General features: G+C 42.4%; 1 protein-coding gene across 4 annotated transcripts in view; it reads right to left on the reverse strand.

Annotated features, from left to right (window-relative positions):
* SLC36A4 (solute carrier family 36 member 4) overlaps positions 1-21,582 on the reverse strand; it is a 474,855-nt gene that overhangs the window by 294,805 nt on the left and 158,468 nt on the right. For all 4 annotated transcript variants that reach the window (XM_073612996.1, XM_073612994.1, XM_073612992.1 and 1 more), the window contains one exon: positions 18,065-18,234. In XM_073612996.1, the coding sequence (XP_073469097.1) occupies positions 18,065-18,234 (170 nt within the window). The remainder of the gene's footprint in view (positions 1-18,064; positions 18,235-21,582) is intronic.

Consider the following 21,582-nt stretch of genomic DNA (forward strand, 5'->3'; position numbering starts at 1 on the left):
TTCTTGTGGCCCTTTACCTCTCCTGCACAGTGGCGGCTTGTGGTAACTTTTTTTTTTGGGGGGGGGGGGGTCGTCAAAGAGACGGTAGGTCGGCAGGCGGGTCTGGTGCACTTACCCCATCTATGCAGCGCTGCACCGGCGACTTCCCAAGCTCGCCATGGGCATCGGCGGCTTCCATTACCTCCCTCCTCCTCGAAGTTTTCTCTTTTTAGCCAATCGGAAAACAGGTCTCAGACCTGCTTCTGACTGGCCAGATTGAAGATAAGTGTTACAACAGCGAATATTCATTTGCTGTTGTAACACCTGGGCGGGCTCATGGTGCAATGCTCTGAGCTCACCCTATTTTGAAGCCTATTAGAGCCTATGGCTCTAATCAGGTGCTTCAAAAAAAACACCCCCGCCGCTGTAATTCAGGCACCCTGAAAGGGGCTGGACGCATGAATAGGGGGTTGCGGCGGGCGTTGATGCTATGCCTGAATCTATCCATTAACCATATAGGGGGTGGCGTGGATAAAGGAGTCAGATGTATGGGTCGCCACCGCTCCTGCAGCACCCCCTCGTCTCTGCCCCCACTTTATCTCAGCAGTCTGCAGCAGAGAGGAGGACAGAACTCTTCCACCAGATCCTGTGCTTCTCTGTGTACAGTGAGGGAAAAAAGTATTTGAATCCCTGCTCATTTTGTACGTTTGCCCGCTGACAAAGAAATGATCAGTCTATAACTTTGTGGAAGGTTTATTTTTACAGTGAGAGACAGAATAACAAAAGTAAGCAGAAAAACGCATTTCAAAAAAAGTTATAAATTGATTTGCATTTTAACCACTTGCCCATTGGGCACTTAAACCCCCTTCCTAATCAGACCAATTTTCAGCTTTCAGCGCTCTCACATTTTGAATGACAATTACTCAGTTATACAACACTGTACCCATATGAAATGGTTGTCCTTTTTTTTCCACACAAATAGAGCTTTCTTTAGGTGGTATTTAATCACCTCTAGGTTTTTTATTTTTTGCGCTATAAATAAAAGAAAAAAAAAAATTTGTAAAAAAAAAAAAATGCATTTTTCTTCGTTCCGGTTATAAAATTTGGCAAATTAGTAATTTTTCTTCATACATTTTGGCCAAAATTTATACTGCTACATATCTTTGGTAAAAATAACCAAAATCAATGTATATTATTTGGTCTGTGTGAGCTCTGGTTCACATTGCAGTGAGTTGGCATGCGATTTCACATGTCAAATCACATGCCAAATCGTTGGCTTTTGCCGGCAATGGCACCGTCCAAATCGGTGTGATGACGTTTCTGTACCACTTTTGGTGGCTTCGGCGTGCGATTTCAATAGACATCTATGCAGAAACCAACACACATGTCTCTGAAATCACCCCCGAAGTCAGGACTGACATGTGGGTATGAAATTGTGCAAGTTCAGCTGAACTCGCACAATTTCACTCCCGCAGTTAGTGTGAACCTAGGCTGAAGGTTATAGAATCTACAAGCTATGGTGCCAATCATTGAAAATTGATCACACCTGATGTACTGATGGCCTAGCTCATTTCTTGAGACACTGACATGCCAGGAAAGTACAAAAACCCACCAAATGACCCCTTTTTGGAAAGTAGACATTCCAAGGTATTTAGTAAGAGGCATGGCGAGTTTTTCCACGTTGTAATTTTTTTCCCACTAATCTTTGCAAAATGAATTTTTTTTCCCACAAAATTGTCATATTAACAGGTTATATCTCTCACACGGCTTATGCATACCACAAATTACACCCCAAAACATATTCTGCTACTCCTCCTGAGTATGGCGATACCACATGTGTGAGACTTTTACACATTTAGACTACCTCTTACACTTTTGAAGGCCCTGGAGCACCAGGACAATGTAAACACCCACAAAATGAACCCATTTTGGAAAGTAAACATCAAAATGTATATTCTATGAGGCATTATGAGTCTTTTGAACATGTCATTTGTTTGCAAAAGTTTTTGGAAAATGTGGAAAGAAAATGAAAATGCATTTTTCTACCAATTCTTTACACATTTTTACGGCACTGACGGGGATCCACTCATAGGGTGGCACTGAGGAGCACTTACTGATGGGCACTGTATTAGCACTAATGAAGAGCACTGCTGGGGCACAGATGTAGCATTCCTGGGCACTGATGTGGCACTGCTGGGACACAGATGTGGAACTCCTTGGCACTGATATAGCACTGCTTGGCACTGATGGGGCACTCCTGGGCGAATATGTGGCACTCTTTGGCACATATGCGGCACTCCTTGGCACTGCTGAGCTCTGATGGGGCACTACTTGGCACTGATGGGGCACTAACCTTGGCACTGCTTGGCAGTCCTTGGCACTGCTGGGGCGCAATTCCACTCTCAAGCAACCTCACCTTCCTCTCCTTACATGATCAGTGTGAAGAGGGAGAGGACTGGACATGATGCCGGTTTGATGACAGTGATCGCTCTGTCCAATTGGACAGAGCAATCACGTGGTAAACGGCCACTGGGATTGGCCCTTTACCCTGATCCGTGACACGCCGGGACCTAAGAACTCGGCAGTCACAGACATTTCCAGGTGCGTGTCCCTCGTCACAGTACGCCCTCCCAGAGTTATCCAAGCGTGCTGTAATCGTCATTTGGCTATGGCCTGCTCGGCAACTGGTTAATGAGTGAATTAAGTTTTTGATCCCTTATCAATCAGCAAGATTTCTGGCTTCCAGGTGTCTTCTATACAGGCAACAAGCTGAGATTAGGAGCAGTCATGGCATGTGGCCACTCATTAAAATTAGAAGAAAAGAGGTTTAACCTTAAACTACGTAGAGGGTTCTTTACTGTAAGAGCGGCAAGGATGTGTAATTCCCTTCCACAGGCAGTGGTATCGATAGTTTCAAAAAACTATTAGATAAGCACCTGAACAACCATACCATACAGGGATATACAAGGTAATAATAACATATAATCACACACATAGGTCAGACTTGATGGACTTTTTTCAACCTCACCTACTATGTAACTATATATGTAATTCTCTTAAAGGAAGTGCTCCTAATCTCAGCTTGTTATCCGTATAAAGGACACCTGTCCACAGAAGCAATCAGATTCCAATTTCTCCACCATGGCCAAGACCAAAGAGCTATCCAAGGATGTCAGGGACGAGATTGTAGACCTACACAAGGCTGGAATGGGCTACAAGACCATCGCCAAGCAGCTTGGTGAGAGGGTGATAACAGTTGGTGCGATTATTTGCAAATGGAAGAAACACAAAATAACTGTCAATCTCCCTCGTGGAGTTTCAATGATCATGAGAACGGTGAGGAATCAGCCCAGAACTACACGGGAGAATCTAGTCAATGATCTCAAGGCAGCTGGGACCATAGTCACCAAGAAAACAATTGGTAACACACTACGCCGCGAAGGACTGAAATCCTGCAGTGCCCGCAAGGTCCCCCTGCTCAAGAAAGCACATGTACAGGCCTGTCTGAAGTTTACTAATGAACATCTGAATGATTCAGAGGAGAACTGGGTTAAAGTGCTGTGGTAAGATGAGACCAAAATCAAGCTCTTTGACATCAACTCAACTCACCGTGTTTGGAGGCGGAGGAATGCGGCCTATGACCCCAAGAACACCATCCCCACCGTCAAACATGGAGGTGGAAACATTATGCTTTGGGGGTGTTTCTCTGCTAAGGGGACAGGACAAATTCACGCATCAAAGGGACAATGGACGGGGCCATGTACCATCAAATCTTGGGTGAGAACCTCCTTCCCTCAACCAGGGCATTGAAAATGGGTCATGGATGGGTATTCCATTATGACAATTACCAAAAAAAAAAAAAAAACAGCCAAGGCAACAAAGGAGTGGCTCAAGAAGAAGCACATTAAAATCCTGGAGTGGCTTAACCAGTCTACAGACCTTAATCCCATAGAAAATATGTAGAGGGAGCTGAAGGTTCGAGTCACTAATTGTCAACTTTGAAATCTTAATGACTTGAAGAGGATCTGCAAAGAGGAGTGGGACAAAATCCGACCCAAGATGTGTACAAACCTGGTGGCCAACTAAAAGAAACGTCTGACCTCTGTGATTGCCAACAAGGGTTTTGCTACCAAGTACTAAGTCATGTTTTGCGAAGGGGTCAAATACTTATTTCACTCATTAAAATGCAAATCAATCTATAACTTTTTTGAAATGTGTTTTTCTGTTTTGTTGTTATTCTGTCTCCCACTGTTAAAATAAACCTACAATAAAAATTATAGACTGATCATTTCTTTGTCAGTTTGCAAAAGTACAAAATCAGTAGGGGGTCTCAAAAACGTTTTTCTCCCTCTCTATAGCCACGGAGAGGCTCGTCTGTGTCTCCCCCATCTCAGCAATCAGCAGAAAGGAGGACGGAACAACTCCTACAGATCCTGCACCTTACTTTGCAGCCTCCACACCCACTCTCTGCCTCCCCTGGTCTCAGCATTCGGCAGACTCCGGAAGCCGATTCCAGCCCTCCTCTGGTCCCCCTCCAGACCCTGCATTTTCTGTTTGACAGCTCCGCCCCCAGTTTCTACTCCGCAGCAGCACAAGGCAAGGGGGGGGGGCACTGTAATGTAAAGGAGGGTGGAGGACTCTGGACTTCTGATGGTGGGAAGGCTCTTAACAACTGATGTAAAGGGGTGGGGTGCTCAGATTATCTAGTCTTAACAGATACAACCAGCACTTTGAGGGCAACCATAACGCTGATGTGGCCTGTGATTAAATTAAGTTTGACACCCCTGTACTAAAGCTCCAACAATTTATGCAGAGTTTTACATAATGTATATTCACACTAGTCCCTGCCCTCAATATACTTAGTATATAATTAGTATTTGAAATCCCTATCTCACATACATACATACATACAAGCACACACATACTAGGGCCAATTTAAAAGACAACCAATTAAACTACCAGCATATCTTTGGAGTGTGGGTGGAAAGTGGAAATCATAGTACCTATAGGAAATACACAAACATAAGGAGAACTTGCAAACTCCATGTAGCTAGTGTCCTGGGGTTAAAACAGGGGACCCCAGTGCTGCAAGGAAGATGTAGTAATCACTAAGTCACAGTGCTGCCTTAAGCCACACTGTACCACAAGCAGTGGCATGTCCTCTATGGGTATAATATATGCAGTGCAAACAGGCCGAAGGGGTGGGGATGGGGGTCCACTGTGCCCTCACACATTGTACAACATGGGAAAACGCTGGTTCTCTGTCTTTTGTCTGGGGAAGAAACATAACAATGAATTCCCATAGTTATTACCTTTGGTATCACTTGACCCTTTTAGATTGTAAGCTCTAACGAGCAGGGCCCTCTGATTCCTCCTGTACTGAATTGTATTGTAACTGTACTGTCTTTCCGCTAAATAAATCCTGTATTATAATAATAATAATTCCATCCCTACTGGAAAAGGAGCTAAGTGGGAGCTGAATCCGTTAGCTTGGACATCTTTAGTATGTAACCTGTGGGTGCTACCCTGCTGTCATCTTGAAGGGAGAGGAAGGGATGTTTCATCCAATCCTTTCCACCTGCCACTTCCCTGGTGCCAAATCTCGCGCTAGCTGAATCTTTGCTGTAGCTGCGAATGATAACGGAATCCCTGGCTGTCACCAGAACTAGTGTCCCCATTGGAATATTTCCCCTTTATTACTCTTCTTCAGACAACACAAATTTTGGAATTTTCTTTTACGTTCGATGGGAATAGTAAACAGGACAAATAGAGAGGGTGAATGTCACTAACGGGGGGCACTGACAGCAATAGAAATCTGACAGGTGTTCTAATCCCTTTCCACTCAGTCCAAAATGAAGACAGACGACGTTGGTTTATAATGTAGGTCAAATGTGCTCAACCTTTTGAAGAGTGAGGGCCACTTAAGTGATTTGGTAACTGGTTGAACTATGGAGTTTTACCTGCCCCAAAACACAGATATAAAAGGAGCCCTTACAGTCTTAAGGCCCCTATAAGGCTGCTTTCACAGATGATGTGGTTTACCAGCACAGTGGGTGTAGCACAGTGCACCAGTAAATTTTCTGCAGGTTAGCTGCACTAAGCCATAGGCTTCTATTATATTCTATGGGTGTGGTGCACTTTCTGAAAGCGCACCAACATTCCTGCATTGAGTTTTGGTGCAATTTCAGAAAGTGCACCACACCAGCAGGATATACATTGCCTTGCAAAAGTATTCACCCCCTTGGCTTTTTATTACCTATTTTGTTACATTACAGCCCTTAGTTCTATGTTTTTTTTTTTTATCTGAATTATATGTGATGGATCAGAACACAAAAGTCTAAGTTGGTGAAGTAAAATTAGAAAAATATATACATAAAACTATTTTTCAGAAATAAAAAACTCATAATTGGCATGTGCGTATGTATTCACCCCCTTTGTTATGAAGCCCATAAAAAACTCTGGTGCAACCAATTACCTTCAGAAGTCACATAATTAGTGAAATGATGTCCACCTGTGTGCAATCTAAGTGTCACATGATCTGTCATTACATATACACACCTTTTTGAAAGGCCCCACACCTAAGCAAGAGGCACCACTAACCAAACACTGCCATGAAGACCAAGGAAATCTCCAAACAAGTAAGGGACAATGTTGTTGAGAAGTACAAGTCAGGGTTAGGTTCTAAAAAAATATCCAAATCTTTAATGATCCCTAGGAGCACCATCAAATCTATCATAATCAAATGGAAAGAACATGGCACAACACCAAAGCTGCCAAGAGACGGCCGCACACCAAAACTCATGGACCGGGCAAGGAGGGCATTAATCAGAGAGGCAGTACAGAGACCTAAGGTAACCCTGGGGGAGCTGCAGAGTTCCACAGCAGAGACTGGAGTATCTGTACATAGGACGACAATAAGCCGCACGCTACATAGAGTTGGGCTTTATGGAAGAGTGGCCAGAAGAAAGCCATTACTTTCAGCAAAAAACAAAATGGCACGTTCTGTGTTATAATAAATGTCCTGAGGAAGACAATTCAGAGGTCCATACATGTGCAGAGGAGAGAATCCGAGAGGATCCGAGCCTTTGTTGTTGCGCAGCCATGGTGGTGAGCGAGCGGACACTCACAATAAATGTAACAAGCAAATGTTGTTTTTATATCTAGTAAGTGTCCTTTTTTAGCAGGGTTTTAAATAAAAGTTTTATGGCAGAGAGCACGATGTTGGCTGTGTTTTTGATTACGTGATACATGAGTCCCTTGAAGTGGAGGAATGTTGAAGTCATATTTGTCTTTTGTACATCTTCCATTTTATGTAGAATTGTCTGTGTTTACATATGCTGATAAGTCAGCATACCCACAATTAAGCTAGAAGGCCATTCTGGCCACAGGAGAGTACAGTTAATACTCTGTAAATATGTCTTATCAATCATTTGTTTTTCACAATGAAAAGTCATTTTGTAATGAAAAAGCTGCTCAACTATTATTTTCTCCACAATGGAGTTTTTGCCTCTTTGGAAAGGACTACCTCCACCTGTGGAGGTTCCAGGTTAAAGGTGCTAGCAGGTATGGTTAGTGATCAAAATATTGATCAAAAAAGAGGAGGCTGTAAAGGAAATTTGTATTGCACATTGCCCTCACTTTGCACACTGCACTAATAATGTTTTCAGTACATGTTTGCATTCTTTAGAGTCCTCATTAGAACGAGCCTGCCTATGTTACGCCCCTTGTTACCATAAGAGTACAATTGTAATATTAAAGTGATACCTACGTAATCATGTGTATAAAAACCTTCAATTGCGTCATAATAAAGCAGAACAGTTATTTGGAAAGATGCGGAGTGTATCTTTTGTGTCTGTTCCATACTGCAGTAGTTATTATTAATTTGGAACCACCAATCAATATGAGGATAGGAGTTGTCTATCTATAAATTCCCATGTCAATAGCAAAAAAGTAAAAAATATTGCTTTTTTTTCAAAATTGTCACTCTTTTTTTGTTTATAGCGCAAAAACTAAAAACCGCAGTGGTGATCAAATGCCATCAAAAGAAAGCTTTATTTGTGGGAAAAAAAGGACGTCAATTTTGTTTGGGTGATATGTCGCACGACCGCGCAATTGTCAGTTAATGCGACGCAGTGCTGTATCACAAAAAATGCTCTGGTCAGGAAGGGGATAAATCCTTCCGGGGCTGAAGTGGTTAATACACTGGCCTTTTCGTCTTCCTGCATGCAGCACTCTCCAGGCTGCAGACCTACAGAGGAAGAATCGGCTTATGCTGCTCCTGCTCCCTCCATGGCTGGCTCTTTCCTCCACTGCTGGCGCTGGAACTGGCTCCATGTACTCTGATGCTCTAGGTTGGCAGGGCGGCAACCCCTTAATCGCAACCTGGGCTGACCCTCCTTGCCAGAGCATGGGCATGCACTTCCCTGGTTTGAGGCCACAGGCCACATCAGAGGGCTCCGAGGGCCAGATGTGGCCCATGGGCCACAGGCTGAGCACCCCTGATGCAGAGCATTAACTTCAATAAAGTAATGAAGCTGCATTTGACTCCCTTGCGTTTCTTGTTTGTACGAAGCAGCTCCTATTAAAACTGGTTTGTATTGCTGGCAATGCAGGTCAACTACAGTCTTTCGTATTCAAATACCGTATTTATCGGCGTATAACACGGGGAAAGTCGCAGGTGCGTGTTATACGCCGATCCCCTGCGATCCCGTGGTGTCAAAACTTCAAAATCGCCGACCGCGATTTGAAAATGGTGCCGCCGGCGCCGAAATACACAGAGCCGGTCCTCGGCTCTTTCCGGCGGCTCTCGTTCACTTTCGGCTCCACTCGTAGTCCCGAGCGGAGCTATCCGAACCTACTCGGCTAGGTTCGGATAGCTCCGCTCGGGACTACGAGTGGAGCCAAAAATGAACGAGAGCCGCCGGAAAGAGCCGAGGACCGGCTCTGTGTATTTCGGCGCCGGCGGCGCCATTTTCAAATCGCGGTCGGCGATTTTGAAGCCCAATATGGCAGGGACAGGGGATCGACGGCTGCAATGGGGCAAGGCTGCACTGGGGAAGGCTGCACTGACAAGGCTGCACTGGGGAAGGCTGCACTGACAAGGCTGCACTGGGGAAGGCTGCACTGACAAGGCTGCACTGGGGAAGGCTGCACTGACAAGGCTGCACTGGGGAAGGCTGCACTGACAAGGCTGCACTGGGGAAGGCTGCACTGACATGGCTGCACTGACATGGCTGCACTGAGAAGGCTGCAATGATGGGCATTTAAATCTTAGTTTTTTTCCCTTCAACTTCCCTCCTAAAAGTTTTTTTTCCTTAAAATTCCCTCCTAAATTGGGGTGTGTGTTATACGCCGGCGCGTGTTATACGCCGATAAATACGGTAAATGTTTTTGGGCAGGGATGCGTGCGAAAGTACAATAATGCAGTGAAGTAGCACACCGCTCAAAGTAGTTACCCTTATGTGTTCCACCTCCATTTCACAAACAAAGGGTGCTGGCCTTGCACGTAGCAGATTAACTGGTATGAAGAAATGTCTGGATGGCCGCACTCCAATAAAATCACCTTTATTGAATCAAAAACATACGACACTCCATACAGCAAACAAGGGAAGGAAATACAGCATACAATACAGGTAACACGTTTCACACCATATTCAGTGCTTAAGCAGAGCTGAATTTATAACCTAACACACAGCTATATATGAATACATACATGTTATACTGGCCTTGATCTATCTAACCTTCAAACCAAAATTAGCAATGTTAAGCTAATAAAGCACAGATACTAGTGATAAATTATCCATCTTGTTTCACCTCACAGACTCCTCATCTGAATAATCATTTATAAAATAATTTGAAAAACAGGTCCAAATGTTACATATATAAAAACAAAGGGCAAAAAATAATGCAGTCTACACAAGCCCTAATAAAGGACTGTGGGTACAACTTTGGGAAAGAAGACCCTCAAGGAAAATTGCTTGAAGGAACATGGATGTCACTTGGTCAGAACGGCTCCTATAATACAGCATCCCAGAATTACAAAAAGTACTTTCATAAATTCCATTACATACCATGTTCCCATTTCATTATTCATTTTCAATGCTGGGATAATTACAGACATTAACTTTTTTTTTCATTAAAGTCCCAAAGGAGCAATAAAACATTTAAAGACTTTTGGTAAGATTAGATTTAATACAACGTGCAATTGGTTTTTCCATTTTCTGGACACTGAATCTATAAGCTCTAACAAAACGTCTTGCTGGAAGCAGTTTAAATTGTACTTAAAATGAGAACAAAAGAACATAAGGTGCAATTGCTGATGTACAGCTTACACTTAATGAAAAGTTAGAACCAGTTTATTCCCAATCTACTGTGGCTATAATAAAAAAAATATTTTTTTAGGCACATTTTTTTGTCACTCACTTATGAAAACCTGCATTCTGAACTTCATTCAATATTAATGGTCTGGTTACAATTATACAACTGTCTCCTGTTTGCTACCGGCAAAACAAAACACGCTCCTTCCAATTTTTAACGGGTTCATTTAGTAAACTACATTCCAGTTAGAAAAAAGCAGTTTGGAGCAGATATAGTGGTTAAGGGCTGTAGATTTTATTTTTTACAATTCAGTGTTCCATTTTCTATATGAAGTGTGACCAGAAAATTGCTCCATGTTGTCCATGTCCTGCCTCTTGGCACATGCTCAAAAGTAAACATGTCACTTGGCAACAAAATGTAAAGTCACATTATGATGCGATCATATGCTATAAGACAGATACATTGATAATGAACATTTAAAAGGTATGAAAAAGAAATGCCGCTCACTAAGCCTCCACACCTGAACAGGTGTTCCCGCCATACTGCGAACTCTCAGGTGCTGGCTCTGCACAAATGTGTAGAAAAAAGAAAGAAAATCCTGGACTGGCGCACTCCATAGAAAGGGCATCTTTATTTTGAAAAATTGATAAAAATCCAGCATACAGTCATATCAAAAAGTGGATAGAACAGGGATAAATGCCTAACGCGTTTCACATCAAATGATGCTTACTCATAGCTAAATTAGCAAAGACCAACTATGTGCATATAAAAGGGAAGTTAAAAAGAAATACACCAATTAGAATTTAACAATTGAATAACCACACCTTCTACATAACTGGACCTTAAAATCCCAGAAGATAAAGTACACCTGTGGAACAAAAGAACACAAACCGAAACCAATACCAAAAAATGCCGAAAAGGCATCTGAAATGGCATTAATGTTAAATAAATAATAAGGTTGACAAACTCCATTACGGTGCACACATCTAAGTGAGAGACAACAACAAGCCATAAATGTATGTTTCCGAAAATATACAAACATAACAAATAAAAATAAAATATAAAAAATACATAAGTGCATATATATGATAATATAGAAAATGGAAATAAAAAGATGTGTTCAGAAAGACCATGTATAAATGTATAAATGTAGGACCTTGTATAAATGTATAAACAAATGGCCCCTGGGGCATATCTAACATATTCTGAACGCATCTATATGAGAAGAGAGAAGAGAAATGTCCCTCTCAATCATAATAGAAAGAGTTTTTTTATTATTATTTTGTTTTTAAATTAATATGTATATTAAGAGTATTTGTTTGGAAAAAAAAGTTGTTGTGGTTACAGACATGCACTGGTATCCACAAATATCAAAAAGAGGACTCTAACTGCCAGTAATTATATCATCTTAAAAAAGGCCAGTTTGTAAATTTATTGGGTCCATCCAAAATCTGAAAAGTAACTTATCAGGTAGTAGGTGCATGGATATATAAGTGATAGCCGAAACCCTGACTCCTGTATTGAAATCCGTTTAATGAACAGCAAGAGGAACACGACTGAAAATGGGGCTGCATAAGGAGAAATATGGCCTGGGAGAAAAAAGGGAAAAGACAGAAACTAATCCTCAAGGTGATACTGGAATTGTAGGCAGGTACACTGCAATACCCAGAGTCTCGCTCCACCCGCTCCATCACCTCTCCCCTCAGCTTCTTTATCAAGGCAGTGGTCGTCCTGGAGGTGTGTTTGGGGTCATTATCATGTTGGAATACTGCCCTGCGGCCCAGTCTCCGAAGGGAGGGGATCATGCTCTGCTTCAGTATGTCACAGTATATGTTGGCATTCATGGTTCCCTCAATGAAATGTAGCTCCCCAGTGCCGGCAGCACTCATGCAGCCCCAGACCATGACACTCCCACCACCATGCTTGACTGTAGGCAAGACACACTTGTCTTTGTACTCCTCACCTGGTTGCCGCCACACATGCATGACATCATCTGAACCAAAAAAGTTTATCTTGGTCTTATCAGACCACAGGACATGGTTCCAGTAATCCATGTCCTTAGTCTGCTTGTCTTCAGCAAACTGCAGGCTTTCTTGGGCATCATCTTTAGAAGAGGCTTCGTTCTGGGACAACAGCCATGCAGACCAATTTGATGCAGTGTAGGGCATATGGTCTGAGCACTGACAAGCTGACCCCACACCCCTTCAACCTCTGCAGCAAGTCTGGCAGCACTCATACGTCTATTTCCCAAAGACAACCTCTGGATATGACGCTGAGCATGTGCACTCAACTCCTTTAGTCGACCAAGGCGAGGCCTGTTTTAAATGGAACCTATCCTGTTAAACTGCTGTATGGTCCTGGCCACCGTGCTGCAGCTCAGTTTCAGGGTCTTGGCAATCTTCTTATAGCCTAGGCCATCTTTATGTAGAGCAGCAATTTTTATTTTCAGATCCTCTGAGAGTTCTTTGCCATGAGGTGCCATGTTGAACTTCCAGTGACCAGTATGACAGAGTGAGAGCTATAACAGCAAAATTGAACAAACCTGCTCCCCATTCACACCTGAGACATTGCAACACTAACGAGTCACATGACAACGGGGAGGGAAAATGTCTAATTGGGCCCAATTTGGACATTTTCACTTAGGGGTGTTCTCACTTTTGTTGCCAGCGTTTTAGACATTAATGGCTGTGTGTTGAGTTAATTTGAGTGGACAGCAAATTTACACTGTTATACAAGCTGTACACTCACTACTTTACATTGTAGCAAAGTGTCATTTCTTCAGTGTTGTCACATGAAAAGATATAATAAAATATTTACAAATATGTGAGATACCGTAGAAGGTTAGAGCAAGGTCCTGTGACAATGAGTTTTTCTTCTTTTTAAAACGGTTTATCTCCCCATACAAATGAGAATCCATAACCTGCTTGCCAACTGCAGGCCAAATACATCTGCATTTGAATTACGTACAATCTCAGAAGCATCTCAAACTGATGTCAAAAGTACACTGCATTTGCCCATTAAAGCCTATCGACAAAGGCCCTAAGGGTTGCATGGAAGGTTAGTTTAAACCCAAGATGAAAAATGTAATATATTGCAGATTACTAGTCCTTGGTGTTGTGGCTGCATTCGTTTTTTCCCCAGGCCTTTTATTTTATTTTCAGTTGGTAATCCTGCAAATAACACACTTCCTCTGCTCCTCGGGGGCTATGGCACTCCTCCACTAATCTATGTACTAATCTAATTGTCCCATTAGACTGCTCTCCTAAAATATGACTACAAACATATCCATTTCATGGGGGCTGGGCAATTGGTAGTTTACAGAAGATAGCAAGGAAGGAAGATATTCTGCATTTCTGGTAGGATTAACAGGTATTTTCTGTATTTGTGCACATATTCTTAGCTTGAAAAAAAAAAAAAGAAACCTAATGCAGCCACCACATCGCCACTGTAAGCTGGAGTATATTGCATTTGGTTCTTTGGTTTAGTTATCATTTAAGGTTAGAGATCGCTGTTAAGATTAAAGAGGGGGGTAGTGCTACCAAGACAGTTATAGGTTACATGGAGGGTTAAGTTTACAAGGATGGTTAGTGTGAAGGGTGCCTCTGGGTAGGGCAAGGCTCTCAAAAGATGAAGACTACCAACAGTAAGCTCCTGGTACTAAAAGTTAATGTATTACTTTTCCTGGCTCAGTTCTGCAACTTTCAGTGTCGCCTCCAGCCTGCTCAATTGACAAAGAATCACTAGCAGGGAATTAACCCAGGAAAATGTAAAGGCGGCCACACAGATGGATCAAATCTCGGCCGGTCCAGAGGGAACTAGCTGAGATTCAATCCAATTATGAGCAGGCTTGTTGTACTGATGTTGACCCATCGATTGACTTCAGCACACCAGCCTGTCACATTTTTTACATGTGATTATTACTGGCGGCTATACCCACCAACAATAATTGTTGTGGTTTTCAGGCAGGGAAGGCTCCCTGCCCGGCAGAGCACTGACTGTGTTGATCGAGGAATCAAGCAATTTTCTTTCCTTCCACCCATGATGGTAAGAAAGAAAATTACATATTCTATGAGCTGCTTAAAGCGAACCAGGAAATGAGAGTTTGATCTTTGCTATTGGATTTGGAAGAGTAGCATTAAATCACAAGAATTAGAAATACAAATCCTGTTAAAAATGTACTGTATATTCAAATGTACCCATTAACTGTAGCTTTATGTTGGATTCACATGGACACCAGGTTCAAAAGACCACCTACATTTCAACTGCTTTCACCTGGAGCAACCGTTTTATTTAATAGGAAAACGTGGCCAGACTACAAGCCTAACCCTCCAATTTGAAATAAGCTGCTCTGGCTGCTCTGGTACTAAATCAGCCTAGTCATTCAAGAGGTTATTAGCAGGGATCAGAACCACAAAAAATGTATCCAAAATCCATTATATTTTCCTTTTATGTAAAGCAGTCTCTTTTTACAACCTCCATAGCTCTTCTTGGAGATATGGAAGCTACAAAGGTGTTTAGTTAATCATCAAGCATAAAAAAGTGAAAGGTGCCCCAGTTTCCTATAAATTCAGTTCTCCCTAATCAAAAATTTAAGAAACTTTTATTTGAACTAATGGCTTTGGTTATTAAAAAACGATGTTCAGATAAATGTACATCCCTGACTGTTCAGTTCTTGAGTTTATTTTATAATGGCCTCAAATGTCTTTTTTTCCTAAGTTGAAGCATCAATGTCTTTTTTTCCTAAGTTGAAGTATCAGAAGTAGTTAGATACATGGCAAAGCTGTTCTGCTCATATGTCTGGGGGAAACAAAGATCTTTCCTAAATGGAACGTTCTTGTAGATGTCTACATTTTTTTCAACGTGGGTTAATGTTTCAAAAACCTTGTAGCTACCCAACCCTACACCAGACAATGTACTCAGAGCACCAAGGAAAGATATAGGTGCAGTGCAAAAATGCCCCTAAACAGTGGGTTGAGTGGTTGGGCTAGACTAAGTCCTATTGGACGTAACGTGTACGGAGGGAGGAGCTACGCTCGGATGACATCACCCGCTGCCATCCAGTAAGACGGAACTCATATTGCTTTTGAGTTGTATTTTGATTGTTTTTAATGTAAGCAGGCATTCATTGCTTTAATAAAGCCTAGATTTGTTTAAAAGGAGAGCACTTAGATCTTCTTTTCCTTGCATGTGCCTGTTGGATCCTGGGGAGATTGGTGTCTGCTGTATTGGCTTCAATTTTCCCCTAAGGGGATGCATGATATTGGCTCCGTTAGTTCAGGAGTCCATTATATAAGGTGAGCGACCAAGCATCCCGATGATGGAGGGAGTGTCACACAAACTGTTTTACCTCAGATTTCTACTTCCCCACACTCACAGCCACACGTGGATCTCTCCGGCTGCTGTCTGGGCTCTGTGGTTCATCACATACAATTATTTGGACTATTTTTACTAGTTTTGTGGAATTTTGTATGGACTTTTTTTGCACTGCACTTTTTCTTCTTTTGATTATACCCAGCATTATACCTTTAGAACCATTTTAAAAACAGCAATACAAGAAACCCTGTCCCTTACTTATTTTAGCTTGCCCACTAATGCAGAGATATTAAAGCCTGCTACACAAGCTAGCTCTCTAATAAGGAACAACATCAGTTGGTCTCTCTCATTCCTGCCAGCCCTTCCTAACAAAGACAAGCACCAGTCTCCGTAATCCAGAAATGAGAAAGCCAATCCTCCATTCCATTAAACCCACGTTTTGCAGACCACAACCGTCGCTGCCACTGACTACCAACACAAGGGGTTAATAGAACTCACACCAGTGTTGCCAAAAAAAAACACCACCACTTCACTTATCCTCCTTTCTTTACTCACCTCTCTTTTCACTATCCCATTCTCTTTTCATTCTCCCCATGCTTACCCGACTTCTTCTTCCAATTGACCATTTTCTTTTCATCCCTCCCTTCCCCCTTCCCCTCCCTGTCCTTCTCCTCTTTCACTCCTTCCTTCTCACCCCTTGATCACTTATTTCTTTCTCATTTCCTCTTCACTCCTTCCCCCTTTTTTTCCCTATCAGCACTCATTTTTTCTTGCACTTGCATGCCAGTCATTCACTCAATTCGGCTCATAACTCCCACGTTTATAATATTTCTCATTCATTGCACCTTATACAGTGTCCTCTGTGGGGGGTTTGCCCAATAATATTGGGTGCCTCACACTTTGCCATCCGTGACCCCGTTTGGGTCTTGATTGGTAAGCCATACTCAGCTTTATCAACTTACTCCAAGTATCTTGTAACAACTGTATATGAATGTCTACTCCTCCTTTTTCTTCTTCTCTCTTTGTTAATTACTACTTTTATAATTTGTGACAATATCAATAAAGAATTGTATTTCATTCTAGATGTACTAGGCCAATTCCTCCTGAGGAAGCTAATTTATTCGCGAAACATGTAGAGGAATCCAAATTGGACCTACATCTTCAGAAGCCCCATTACACTGTGGGGTTCGTACCTCATAAAATCTCCGTACAATAATCCCTCTTTTTGTTTCTGTATGCAACAATGTTTTTAAATCATTTTCTGTACTTATATGTTAAAACTGTCTATGTAGAATAAAATTTATTGTTATATTTAATCGCTTCATCCCTGGGTACCGATTCCCATTTTTGTCTTGGGGCATTTATTGGAGTAGCTCCAGACAACCGCTCTCTATATCATTATCAATCAAGGATGATGGTCACCGGACCCTACCTATACCTACTTCCATTAAGGCAATTTTCTTCAAGAATAGAGGAGCGAAGCTGGAAGCAATGTACAGCAAACGCTAATTTTGGTAGCATACTTATTAATGTGGAAAATATGTTATTTTGTTAAAGAACATTAATTTCTATCAAGCTGTTATGAATAAAGTTCCACTTTAAAGTGATTGTAAAGCTTTGTTTTTTTTTTTTAAATAACAAACATGTTATAATTACCTCCTCTGTGCAAGGGTTTTGCACAGAGTGGCCCCGATCCTCCTTTTCTGGGGTCCACCCGCAGCGCTCCTGGCTCCTCTTCTTGAGTGCCCCCATGGAGAGATGTTTTCCATGGGGACACCAGTGTGGGCACGCTCCCGAGTCCTGCTGCTGCATCCATCGACAGAGACAGCAGGAGTCAGCCCCGCCCCCTGACTCCCGTGTCACTGGATTTGATTGACAGCAGCAGGGGGCCAATGGCTCCTGCTGTTATCAATCTATTCAATGAGGACCCGAGACAATGGCTGGAGCTGCTGTGGTCGTCCCCCATCACTGGAACGATCAGGCTCAAGTAAAAAAAAAAAGGGGTGTCTGGGGGGTGCTGCAGCACAAAAAGTTTTTCACCTTAATGCATAGAATGCAATAAAGGTGAAAAACCGTGAGGGTTTACAACCCCTTTAGGTTACACAGAGGGGACTCAGCTGAAGCGTTTTTTTTTTTTTTTTTTTGGACAGCATTTCCATTTCTAGGACTGGTTGTAATACTTGTATGGAATTGCTCTATAAGTGAGTTGCCAAGTTTGTTTAGGAAACTTTTATCTGGAGGTTTGGGACATGCTCATACTAATTATCCCATCTTCTCTGACTAATCTTTTTCTTCTTTATAGAATATAAACGACTTAATCTTTATGCAGCATAAGCAATCAGAGGACATGTTTGAGAAGCTGACAGTGCATGCACATTGTGTTTTCACGGAATGTTCTGTGCTCGGTAAAGTTGCGCAAGAATGTATCAAAGAGAAGAAACATGAAGGTACTCACCAGGAATCTTGAGGAAGGTTTAGAGTGATGCTGCCTTTGATTTTATCTCCAAAGCTCAGGTACCCCACTGTGGCCAGAGAGATGTACAAAACTGTCACTATTGCCATGCCAATGTTCAAAGCTTTCGAAAACTCTTTCTTGTCCCTCATTTGGTTTTCCAGGGGAAGAACCTATAACAAGAGACATCAAGACAAAGCAAACACCATTGTTCAGAATTTCTTTATTGCAGCTAAACTGATCTTTCATTTGTATTAGAAAGAAGGCAATATTCAACTTAGATACATATACCTCACCATTAAAAAAAACATATAATCCAGTTTTTTTTTTTTTTTTTTTTTTTACCATTGTGTCCCTATGGTATAAGTACTAAAATAATTAACCCACTCAAAAGCTGAAGGTTGAGTCTGTTAGGCAGAGTCACCTTTTGAAATAGATCTCTTTTTGAATTCCAACAGTGAACTCTCCCTGCCATAAAAAAGGAGGAAGGAATGGGAGTTTGTATGAGGCATGTCACTAAATTGATACCTTGTTCATATTGATCATTGAATTACCATATTTATTGGCGTATAACACGCACTTTTTTCCTCTTAAAATCAGGGGGAAATCATGGGTGCGCGTTGTACGCCTATCCCTGCTGTCTCTGAGGGAAGAGGAGCGATCGCCGCTGAATTACATAAAGCCGCGATCTCCTGTGTACCCGGCGCTCCGTCACTCACAGCCACGCCTCCTGGCCCCGCATTGGGCCACTGTTCTGTCTATCATATGAGCAGGACCAGGAGGCGTGGCTGTGAGTGACGGAGCGCCGGGTACACACGAGGTCGCGGCTCTGTGTAATTCAGCGGCGCTCGCTCCTCCTCTTCTCTCGGAGACAGCAGGGATAATCCAACACTGGCGAGGCTGCAATGATGGGAAAGGTGAGGCTGCTGATGGGCACTGAACATGCTGCATTGTTGGTCAATTTAATGGCTGCAGATGGGCACTGAACAGGCTGCATTGTTGGTCAATTTAATGGCTGCAGATGGGCACTGAACAGGCTGCATTGTTGCGCAATTTAACCACTTGCCGACCTCCACATGTACATATACGTCGAGCCGATGGCACGGACAGGCAAATGGGCGTACAGGTACGTCCCTCTAAATTTGCCGCCTTGAGGTCGCGTGCGTGCGACTAGCGGCGCGCCCACGACCCTGCCACGAGCTCCACGAGTGTGATAGCGGGATACCTGTGATCGTCTCACGGAAGAACGAGGAAATGCTGATGTAAACAAGCATTTCCCCGTTCTGCCTAGTGACACTGACACTGATCACAGCTCCCTGTAATCGGGAGCGGTGATCAGCGTCGTGTCACACATAGCCCATCCCCCCCACAGTTAGAACACATCCCTAGGACACACTTAACCCCTGCAGCGCCCCCTACTGGTTAACCCCTTCACTGCCAGTCACATTTACACAGTAATCAATGCAATTTTAATCGCACTGATCGCTGTATAAATGTGAATGGTCCCAAAATAGAGCCAAAAGTGTCTGATCTGTCTGCCATAATGTCTCAGTCACGATTGAAAAAAAAAAAAATATATCGCTAATCGCAGCTATTACTAGTAAAAAAAAAAATTAATAAAAATGCCATAAAACTATTCCCTATTTTGTAGACGCTATAACTTTTGCACAAACCAATCAATAAACGCTTATTGTGATTTTTTTTACCAAACATATGTAGAAGAATACGCATCGGCCTAAACTGAGGACAAAAAATGTTTTTTTATATATTTTTGGGGGATTATTTATTATAGCAAAAAGTAAAAAATATTGCTTTTTTTCAAAATTGTCGCTTTTTTTGTTTATAGCGCAAAAAATAAAAACCTCAGAGGTGATCAAATACCACCAAAAGAAAGCTCTATTTGTGTGAAAAGAAGGACGTCAATTTTGCTTGGGAGCCACGTCGCACGCAATTGTCAGTTAACGCGACGCAGTGCCGAATCGCAAAAAGTGCTCTGGTCTTTGGCCAGCCAAATGGTCCGGGGCTTAAATGGTTAATGGCTGCAGATGAGCACTGACAAGGGTGCATTGATGGGCAATTTAGAGGCTGCAGATGGGCACTGAGCAGGGTGCATTGATGAGCTGTGACACAAATTTTGCTTCAAACTTCTTTATTTAAAATGTAAGTTTTAAACTTCCCTTCTAAAATTGGGGTGCGTGTTATACGCTGATAAATATTTACTGATTACAAATCAAAGTTAAAAAGTGTCAATCTTTAGTAAAGGACACACTGTAAATAACAGTTCACTTGTATGAATATACAGTTATTATACAAAGTAAAATACAACATGATTAACAGTACAGTTTCATAAAACGCTCATCCATTGATAGTAATTGAATAAACATAAGCAATTGCTCTTAGTGAGCCAAACTTGTCTGGGCATCAGTTCAATGTTATACTCGACGCACGTTTCATGGCTCATGCCAATCATCAGGAGTAAAATGCTCTGAAATTAAATCAACAACATATCTATAAATATAGGATACCCTTTAAACAGAGAACCATCTCTCAAAAAAAAAGGTCTATAACTTACAATGCAGCCCAATGGTGATGCCCAACCTGTGTCCAAGGGAGGACGGGGGACAGGGATGATGATCTCCCCTGGGGCTGACAGACCAGAGACAGCAGTCAGGTGAAGACCAGGCGACCATATCACGACCATGTGAATCTTGTGTATGCTTGACAGCCCATCCTGCTCTTTAGGGATATGGGGATGAAACCATGTGAAATGAATAAACTGTTAATGGAATGAACCTATACCAGTGAGTGAGTGAGTGAAGGTGATGAATAATGTGTAATTACTGCAATGATCTGAAGTGTGCTAGCTAAAAGGTACTACGGCCAAGGGAAATGTGTATGCATATACCCACCAGAAATAATACCAAAACAAAACCCACCATGTGATGACTATGTGCACACTATGATAATGGCAAACTACAAAATGTGAAACTAAACCTGAAGGGTGTTATGTGTGGATTTGATTGAGACTCAGTTACCTTGTGTGCAATTCTGTGGATGTGAGCATGCCTGGGATCCCTCTCGTGTGAATGGTCCATGTGATATGGTCAGCTGGCCAGCCCGAGACGCTTTTATCCCCGGTAAGGGGCGGGTCCCCACCAATGTCATGAAAACCTGCCAATACGGCGGGAAATGGTGACAAGCTTTGGCTCCATCCGCGGCATGCGAATCCGCTGCGGAACCAAACAAGTACCCAACTAGATGGAAAGGGGGAATCCACTCCATGCTCAGGCATGATGACGCACTGAGTAGGGCATCAAATCATGACGCCAATGCATAGGAGGCAAGACCCCGCCCCAAACCTGTTTAAAGGGAAGGGGGGGGGGAGAGACTGCCATGCATAGTTCCTGACTTTGTTCCCATCCAATTGAGATTCCACCTGTTGTGGATACAGAACAAATGTTCGCATTCCTCCTGTTCCATTCTCCTTTACTATAAAATAAATGTGCAGTGCAAAATATGAT

This window comes from Aquarana catesbeiana, linkage group LG02, assembly GCF_042186555.1.
Source record: "Aquarana catesbeiana isolate 2022-GZ linkage group LG02, ASM4218655v1, whole genome shotgun sequence".
NCBI lineage: Eukaryota > Metazoa > Chordata > Amphibia > Anura > Ranidae > Aquarana > Aquarana catesbeiana.